At 25.6% G+C, this 10,538-nt stretch overlaps 1 protein-coding gene across 1 annotated transcript; it reads right to left on the reverse strand.

The window, feature by feature from the left end:
- Window positions 1–331: 331 nt before the first annotated feature.
- On the reverse strand, window positions 332–8,125 carry LOC101241102 (alpha-protein kinase 1). The gene is made up of 4 exons (XM_065795934.1): window positions 7,546–8,125; window positions 2,004–5,377; window positions 1,653–1,832; window positions 332–569 (listed from the first exon to the last, which is right to left on the reverse strand). Exons 2-3 carry the CDS (start codon window positions 5,335–5,337, stop codon window positions 1,657–1,659), a joined length of 3,510 nt encoding a protein of 1,169 aa, XP_065652006.1. The 5' UTR covers window positions 5,338–5,377; window positions 7,546–8,125; the 3' UTR covers window positions 332–569; window positions 1,653–1,656.
- Between the last annotated feature and the right edge of the window lie 2,413 nt (window positions 8,126–10,538).

A 10,538-nucleotide genomic window follows, 5' to 3' on the forward strand; every position in this document is an offset into this window, starting at 1 on the left:
TATAAAATATATTTTCTTTAGAAAAAAAAAAAAAATGTATAGGAAAAGAAATTTTGAAAATACTGCAATTAATGGTTAATAATTTTTTTTTTAATAAAATGATAGCATTGCGATAAAAACTTTTTCATAAATTATAAAACAATTTGATTTTTCAATTCCTTATCATTTTGTGTTTCTTCTTTGGCACCATATGCAATATTTATTTCGTAAACTATGAATAGATGATCGATAAATTATAAACAAATAATAAAAACTGAACAAATAAGCTGGCCTACGCCAGTAAAACCTCAGTCATTTGAATTTAATTTCAGAACAAGAGTCAAGTCAATAATGACGTTAATAGATTTTCATTTATAAAATGATGCTAAAAAACATTAAAAACAAAACAAATCAGATTAATAAATATTACATTATAAACACAAGCAGTAATAAAAGTTTTAATAAATTTATTAGACTTCTATAAAGTCATCAGAAATTAAGTACTTCGGTCATAAAAAACCTGAATATTTCGATTAAGTAATAAAACACATATTGAATTCAAAATAGATGTCGAGTTCTTCGTTAACATTCTAAAAACAAGCAATTGAAAAGTCGTACTTGAGGTTTAACAAAATCATCATAAAAAACATACTAAATAATGCATATCATGACCAAATATTTAAGAAATTCTTTTAAATCTGTTAATACTTTTTAAAACAGTTTTAGTTGACAATCGTAAATTAGATTTTATTATTAACGGTTAAGTTCAAACACTGAATTCGTTGAATTCAAATTCTAAACATTCGTTAATTTCCTTAAGAAACTTATATGTATAACGTTTCGTCATTCTAATATATCGATAAGTTTCATAAACTATATTATAATATTCAAAACCTGTTTTGTTTATAGAATTCTATTCTAATATTAAATAATAATGATTTTATTTCGAAGTAAAATTATATATAGAACAAATTAAAAAAAAACAAAAAATAATTTAAAAAAACAATGAAAAACATCAAAAAATAAGCGTAAAATATTACTTTAACTTAGTAAAATAAAAATCTTAAAAAATTTTTTAGAAAAATCTGAGGCCTGAAATTTTAAAGAAATCTTAGTCACCTAAAGAGCGTCATCTTGAAAATTATATATTAGAAAAAAATTGTGGAGAATATCATTTGCAAAAAACACCCCTAATTCGCAATTTGCAAATCAGGGGCGCACTAGCGACAGTCAATTGGTGTTGCATTTTATGTACTTATTGTACCTATATTATTTATTATAATTATAAGATATTAGTAAAGAAAACATACTTAGTAACTTGATTAACCTTTAAATTTTTTAAACTTAGAAATTTTAAAATATAAGAAACATAAAATAATATTATGATGATTAGTTAAAACTTTAAAAAGTATTTTTCCAATTTGGTATATAAAATTACTTCAAATAAATTTACAACTCCCTGTCTCATCATGCTGGCCATCCTCATTATAATATAAAAAATTTAAATAAATGAACAATAACCAATAACTATATAAATTTATAAGAATTATATATATATATATATATATATATATATATATATATATATATATATATATATATATATATATATATATATATATATATATTAAGAATAAAATTATATAACATTCATAAATAAAAATTGATTTCACCATTTTATTTCAAAGGACTTTTTGTTGCACGTCGGTCAAGTATTTCAAGCAGCTCCTGAACTTCTTTTACCAGAGATTTACGCGCGTTTCTTAATTCGTCACTCGAATTAGCTGCAACTTTATCAAGCAAAAGTAATTGCTTTGTAAGCATTTCCTCCAAATATTTGTACTCATTTCCATCTTTGAAATATAATAACATTCTATACATTTTTTTTTGAAATATAATAACATTCTATACTTGTTAAAATTTTTAAGGAAACAACATTTTTTACTTCGTTTATATATGAATAACATTGAAATAATATATTTATACATGAAATGTATTAAAATTAATTATAAAACAAAATGAACCTTTAGCTCCTTTAAATTTCACAATATCATCAACAAATGAGGAAATATCTTCAGCAATTTTCCTAAGTTTCTGAAATGGAGTCGGTGGCTTGCTTTCAACTGGAGTTGGCAACACACTTTGATTTTTCATAGGCAACAAATAATGATCTGATGATTGCTGCATAAAGTTTCGACCTAAATTTGATGATGTTCCATATTGCCCAGGATTTGACATTGGTCCACCCCCTGGCATGATAACAATTGGCTGGTTGTTTTGTTGAGAATGTTGCTGTTGAGGTATGGGTACTTGTTGAGATAAATGTTGTTGTTGTTGTTGTTGTTGTTGAGGTAAATGTTGTTGCTGAGGCAAATGTTGCTGTTGAGGTATATGTTGTTGTTGCGATAAATGTTGTTGCTTAGGTAAATGTTGTTGCTGAGGTAAATGTTGTTGCTGAGGTAAATGTTGTTGCTGAGATAAATGTTGTTGTTGAGGTAAATGATGTTGCTGAGACAAATGTTGTTGCTGAGGTAAATGTTGTTGCTGTGATAAATGATGTTGCTGAGATAAATTTTGTTGGTGTGAGAAATGTTGTTGCTGAGGCAAATGTTGTTGGTGAGATATATTTTGTTGGTGAGATAAATTTTCTTGTTGAGATAAATGTTGTTGTTGAGGTAAATGTTGTTGCTGAGATAACTGCTGGTACTGAGATAAATGTTGTTGCTGGGATAAATTTTGTTCCTGATGTAAATGTTGTTGTAAGGGTATATGATGTTGCTGAGGTAAATATTGTTGTTGTTGAGATATATACTGTTGCTGAGTTAAAATATCTGTTTGCTGTTGTGGAAAGTACTGTTGTTGTTGTTGCTGTTGAGACAAAAGTTTAGGTTGCTGTGACAAAAGCTGTTTTTGAGATGTATGATTTTGAGTAGAATATGGTTGTTGAGATTGCAAACGAATTGGCGGAGCTATATCAGTACTGGTCATAGAGTTTACAGGTAATTTTGCAGTAAAGGAAGGATAACATTTTTGAGATTCATATGATAAAATTTTTGGAGCAACTTCTTGCTGTGGAAAAACTTGTTGTAAGCTATTAACAGGATACAACTGTTCTGGTAAATAATTTTGGCGAGATTGTTCATGAAGATACTCTTGAGCAATATCTCTTTCTAATTGTAAATTTGCCTCATAGTCTTCTTGTATTAGTCGAAGTTGTTGTTGTAAATGAGCTTGTTGTACCCGTTGTATATATTGTTGTTGCATTAACTTCTTTTGAGCTTCTAAATCTTTATCTAAATAATTGTTTAATGATTCATTTTTATTTGCAGTGGTTGTCAAAGTAATTTGACTAGATGTCAAAGGAACAGAAAGTGGACTAGAACTAACATAATTAATAGAATTGTTTTCTTTCATTTTAGGATTGCTCAAAGGATCTGATAGTTGATTATTACTCTGTACACAATTTGAGTTGAGTTTAACATTTGTAGATTTTTGCAATTGTTTCTCGGTATCATGTAAAGGAGGTTGTTTCTCAACTTTTTCATTGCATTTATAAGAAGTTGCTATATTATTATTTTGTACCTTATACAACTTCTGTTCAGCTGGAGTTTCATTATAAGTCGAAGCTTTTAGTTCATAACACTCATGAACTGCATTCTGATATTGAGGTATTGATTGAATGTTCAGTTCAGACTGCTGATTGGTATATTTACTCGTCACTTCATTTGATTTATGTAATAAAGGTTGTTGAAAATCTTTTGGAACTTGTTCCAATAAGTATGCTTTTTGAAGAGATTCTTCTTTAAAATATTGTTGCTGATCTTGTTGTTGATCAAGATGTTGTTGTTGTTGTTGTTGTGAAAACTGATGTGAGTAATTTTGTTGCCGAGAAACATGTTTTTGTGGTGATTGAGGTTGTAAAGCTTCAGGAGGGTTATAAAACTGCTGAGCTTGTTGCACACTTGTTGGTGAGTAATAAACTTGATTAGATCCATCAGCCATATCCACTGTACCAGATCGTACCCTTTGTTCAAATTTGACTGAGTCTATCATTTCAACAGTTCCTGCGCGGCCACGCTGCAAGTTTTCAAGTGAATCTTGTTTATTAGCATTTACATCACTCATTTCAACAGTTCCAGAACGTATTCTTTGTTGGACAGGATGAGCAGTTTGGGTTGTTGGTTGTCCAGAATGATTTGAACTGTAAACTGATTGCGGACTAACTTGTTGAGAAATTCTAGACATTTGATAATTAGATGTTTGAACTAATGAAATTCGAGGAGAGATGTTTGACATGCTTTCAACTTCATAGTTTTCAGAACGTGATAATGGACTGTCTAGTGACATATCTTGTATGTACAGATGATTAAGAGGAGAGTCTAGTTTATAAATGTCTGGTTTATTCTGGTGATTGTGTTGTTTGCGTTGTGCTAATGGTGAAGCTGGTACTTTAAAAATACCATCTTGTACAGGTGTTGGACTAGCTTCTGGTGAATCAACTACAGTAGAGCGATATGCATAATTGAGTGCTCCCTGATCTGAACTAGTATTAAATTGTGGTTGATCCATCATAAGGTAAAAACCTTGTTGCTGGCTATATCCACTATTTTGATAGTTTTGAATTGAATTTGTGTTCAAATGATTGTTTTGATTAAGATATGGAGCTGTTGAGTATGGAGCTGTATCAGTTGAATATGGAGCTGTATCATGTGAGTACTTTACTGAAAGATTTTGAGTATATGTAGACAAAGGATAATCAGGATTTGGATATTGATGTATTACACCACTTGGTAATTTAACTACATAATTGTCATTTTTATTTGATTCACTTAATAAATCTTTATGATATGGATAATATTGTTCATTTACATCAGATTCTTGATTTAATCTATGGGTTTCATATGGTTTATTATTTTCTAAAGAAGATAAATAAGTTTGATGTTGTGAAACAGATGTTTGCATTCTATGAAGATGGGGTGCTACAGCACATTGTGCCAAGCTTGTATTATACATTTGATTATTTCTATTAGGACTTGGAGAGTCCTGCTGAGGAGAAATATATATTTTACTTGGTACACCAGCTGTTGTCATTTTGTTTTGATATGCTCTGTTCAATAGGTGATTTTGTGATATAGCTTGATATCTGTTGGAAACTAATTGGGAATTACTTCGAACAAAACGTATTCCACTTTGCAAAGTAATATTTTTCAAATGGTTATTCTGAAAATGTTTGTTTTTTTCCTCACTAATTGTTGGAAGCCTTCCTGATAAAATACTGTCAAATTGAGAATGGGGAGAAGAATATCTTGAAACCAAAACAACGCTTTTTAATGGTTGAGATGAATATAAGTTATCCATAACATCTCAAGCTAGCATATGATGCAATTACTGAAGAAAACTAAAGAATAAAAAAAATATTATGTGTGTGTATATATGTATGTATGTATGTATGTATGTATGTATGTATGTATGTATGTATGTATGTATGTATGTATGTATGTATGTATGTATGTATGTATGTATGTATGTATGTATGTATGTATGTGTATATATATATATATATATATATATATATATATATATATATATATATATATATATATATATATATATATATACAGATTGTTTGCCATCCCAATGACACGATGTATTCCACGTAATTCCCAATTGGTTTAACATTCCCAAAATTTAATGACTTTTTTATAAAGTAATGGGACAATTTCAATAAAAATTCTAAATTTATTGTAGAACAATAAATATTGCCAATAATGCAAAAATGTGGTAAAAAAAATATTCTTAGCTAACACCCTGATATATATATATATATATATATATATATATATATATATATATATATATATATATATATATATATATATATATATATATATATATATATATATATATATATATATATATATATATATATATATATATATATATATATATATAATACATATACTATAGTATATTTAGATTTGCTGACTTTAATCTGTATGGTTGTTTCAAAAAAATAAACATTTGATGTCCCAAACCAAACTATTGCAGTATGTTCAGTATGACATCATATTGCTTAGCTAAATATTCATATATATATATATATATATATATATATATATATATATATATATATATATATATATATATATATATATATATATATATATATATATATATACACATAAAGAAGAGATCGCAGAGACCTTATACAAATGTATAGAATAGTATGACTGCAACCAAATTTCATTACAAAAGTCAATAAATTTTATAACCAACAGAGTATTAGACGGAAAAAAAAGCAGAAATCACAACTTTGGATTCTCAAGGGAATACAATCCAAAATGTAACGCAAGGCATAACTTTTTCATTAACTGAGTCTGTTATAATTGGAACAATTTAGATTATAAAACTGTTAATGTGAAAATGATTAACTCTTTTAAAAACAATACTGATAAAAAAAAAATAAAAAATTCAATTGTTATAAAGTAATCTCTTATGTGATTACTTTCCGTGTAATTTTTACACTACGGTTTTCAATTTAATAATAATAATAAAAATAATAACAATAATAATAATAATAATAATAATAATAATAATAATAATAATAGTAATAATAATAATAACAATAATAATAATAATAATAATAATAATATATATATATATACATATATATATATATATATATATATATATATATATATATATATATATATATATATATATATATATATATATATATATATATATATATATGAATATTCATTTATATATATATATATATATGAATATTAGAATATATATATATATATATATATATATATATATATATATATATATATATATATATATATATATATATATATATATATCATATATATATACATATATATATATATATATATATATATATATATATATATATATGTATATATATATATATATATATATATATATATATATATATGTATATATATATATATATATATATATCTATATCTATATATGTTATTACAAAAACTTCAGTTTTTATATGATTTTTATTCTTTACTGGTTATACTAGTTTAGTCATTTTGTCACAAGTGCAAATAATTTTTGATAATTCTTTAACAGATTTAATAACAAAAAATTTTATAACAGAATTAAAAAATAGTTCAAAATTTTAAAAATTACTGAGACTTAATGGGATGGGAAAATTTTTTTTAGAAAAAAAGATATAGAGTACTCTCTGTACTTAAAGCTTTGTAATCAAACATTTTCCGAATTGAATCTTTCAACACAGAGCAAGAATTAGATTATATGCTAATTATATTTTGATAACTTACAAAAATACCTAAGAATTTCAGAATTTTTTTAAATATAGTTTTTGCAGCATTTTTGTATTCAATTATTTTCCTTGAGTTTCAAATGTGATAGATATAATTAATTAAATGTGTTTTTTCATGTAACTTATTTATAAAGTGATAAAAACATAATCTTACTAATGCTTATTGCTTTTTATTTTTTTTTTAAATAGTTTCTTAAATAAAGGGGAATAAAAACCTTTATAACACTAAAAAAAGTAGCTACCTTTTTTCGAAAAATAAATTTTATTAAAATTTGCAGAAACATCCGCCATTTTAATGTAAAAGTAAATAATCGCCTGGTAAAAATATTTCTTATTTTTGTTTCGATAATCTTTACGTCATTTAGACATCAACAACATTCAAAACGTATTTAAAAAGACAGTCTGAATTTTTTTTTAATTTCTTTAGCAGGTAAATAGCGTATTTTAGTATTACAAATTCATGTTTTATAAACTTGTAAAAAAGCAAAGATATTGTAAGTACTTTAGTGATACCAGATGCAATTGGTACTTCCGCTTTTTTTTGTCATAACTTGCCCAACAAAAGAATAGAAATAGCAATGTATCCCATGGAAGTAGTCGTCTAATGTCTCGAATTTAAAAATGTGCTCATACGAATTTCTCTTTATTTATAATCTTTAGTTTAATGTTTTATATAAACGCTTCTTTATTTATATTATGATTTTATTGATCAGAATTTATATTTCCAATATTTATTTATGAATCTGAATTAAAGGCAAAAAACACAATAAACATTTTCAAGTTTTTTTTCAGAGTTTGTATAACTAATAGAAAATAAAATGTGGATTAGTCATAGAAAAGCCATTCATTTTTTAGATGATTGTCTAGAAGCAGTTTAAACGTTTTTAAAGATAACGCTGATACAATGTGATTAGGAAGAGAGTTCTATTTATTTATCATTCTTAGAGTTAAAAAATTCATACGTAAATTTAATCGCGAAGATTGTTTTTTTAGTTTATATATATGACCACGAGTAATAAATTTACTATCTATTTCAAAAACACTTCTGTCACTATTGTTGTTTTTGCACCATTTGTAGACGGAAAGTATCTGGTATTAAAATATTGTATAATAAGGATTTACATTTAAGGCTGTCGACTAATAACTGTATACTTTTGGATTTCTCCCTCAAAAATAATAAGTGACAAATTTTCACTATCAGAATATTATTGTTTGTCAAAAATTTTAAAATTTTTTTATAAATTTTGTTTCCTCATATAATAATTTTTTATTGTTTTTTTCATGCGCTCAAACAGTTTTTGGTGCACTCTTGTTTTTGAGCTCCTTAAATTCAAGGAGAAAATGTTTCCTGGCTAAAATTACTTTTGATATCTTATAACATCAAGTTCACATAACTGATGACGTCACAAAATATCAAACTTGAAAACAATAAAGACAACAAAAGTTTATGTTTAAAACCAAAGAAGAATTCAAATCAAGATTAAGTCTAGGACAAATATAAAAATAAAGACCAATAAATAGTTATATGTTTATTTTATTTATTAGAATTATTTCTATAACGTATACATTTTATTATGTTATACCAACTAGCTAGTGGGACAATTAAAACTAACCTAAACAGTCAGTTTTTAGTATAAATGCTTAAGTTATAGTTAATATAATTGATCGCCTATTAATTGTGCAACAAATAATTATTTTGGTTTAGTTACCGGGCAAGAAGCTTTACAACTATCTAGCACCACCTTTAGAACAAGTTTTTAGATTTAGGTAAAACGATAATTCGACTATGGCCATTTTTTATTTTGTTTTATCTACTTCTATGTTCTCTTCCAAGTCTTCAAACAATGTTTAAAACTTTATCTATTTACTGTTATGTGAATACAGTGAAAAAGTTAATTCAAACTTTACTGTTATGTGAATACAGTGAAAAAGTTGAATCAAACTTTACTGTTAGGTGAATACAGTGAAAAAGTTGAATTAAACTTTACTGTTATTTGAATACAGTGAAAAAGTTGAAACTTGCTCTTCAATAATAAAGATTATGTTTTGATGTTGTCAACAACAAACCTTTCTTTCTATTTAACTATCCAAAAATGCGGTTGACGTAAATTTTTAAAAGTTGATTCTCCAACTAATTCTTCAGAACATTATTTTATAAAAGGCCAACTTAAATTTAATAAAAAATGACATTAAAATAGTTTTTATTTCTTATCCTTTGATCTCACCACAATGATTTCGTTAAAGTAAAGGTTGTAGCATTGGGTACCACAATTTTTCTTTTAATAAAACTACTATTTTCTTTTTTCGCCATTTATATATAACTTATATACTTTTATGTATCCATACTTTTCTGTAAATAAATGATATAAAAATTCCAGAGTACGTTAATTTTTTGGAAACTTCTGTAAACGATATACTCTCACCTGCCGAATAAAAAGCGTGTTAGGAGGGAAGAAGAAGGGGGTGCAGAGTTTTATGAAAAGGAAGGGTCGGATATTTCTAATAAAAAATGGGGGAGGAGATCTTTATAAACGGGACGGTCGCAGTTTTGAAAAAACTTCAAATTTCTAAAAGAATGAAAATACAAGAAGAAAATTGTTTAACTTAGAAGAACAATATTATCTTTTTTTAAAGATAAAAAAATATCGAATCTAATAATCGTCTCTTCCCGTTTATTCGGCAGGTGAGAGTATTTTACAACATAACGGTCAGAGTTGTTTTCAACATAACGGTTAGAGATGTTAATAAAAAAAATCTTTTTAACTTTGAAAAAAAAAGAGATATTGGTTCAGCATTGCATAAAAAATATAAATTTAAACCATCTTTTTTTTTATTGAGTTTATTGTTATAGTATTTGTTAATTTTCCATTATTTTTATTTATCATGTGCGTTTTAAACTTTCAAATGTCTTAACACTATTAATTGTATATTTTTCAGAAATTTATAGTTCTAACTTGTTGAAATAAAGCTTGTGCAGAAATTCATAGTTCTAACCTGTTAAAATAAAGCGTGCATAGAAATTTATAGTTCTATCCGGTTAAAATAAAGTTTGCACTGAAATTTATAGTTCTAACCTGTTAAATTTGTTTTTTAAATTAATATAAGTATATATATATAAAAAGAATGTAAAATAAACATAAATCAAAAATCCAAAGTTACTAATGGCAACAACTTTTTCAACATCGTTAGTTCAAGATTTTCTGAGAACCACAGAGTGGTTAAGAGTCTACAAAAC

This window comes from Hydra vulgaris, chromosome 04 (assembly GCF_038396675.1).
Source record: "Hydra vulgaris chromosome 04, alternate assembly HydraT2T_AEP".
NCBI classification, from domain to species: domain Eukaryota; kingdom Metazoa; phylum Cnidaria; class Hydrozoa; order Anthoathecata; family Hydridae; genus Hydra; species Hydra vulgaris.

Excerpts from the sequence above, each read along its gene's own strand:
- LOC101241102 (XM_065795934.1), bottom strand. The coding sequence starts at position 5,337 with ATGGATAACTTATATTCATCTCAACCATTAAAAAGCGTTGTTTTGGTT. Across the intron at positions 1,833-2,003 it reads GAAATTTAAAGGAGCTAAAG|ATGGAAATGAGTACAAATAT; the intron begins GTTCATTTTGTT and ends TATATTTCAAAG.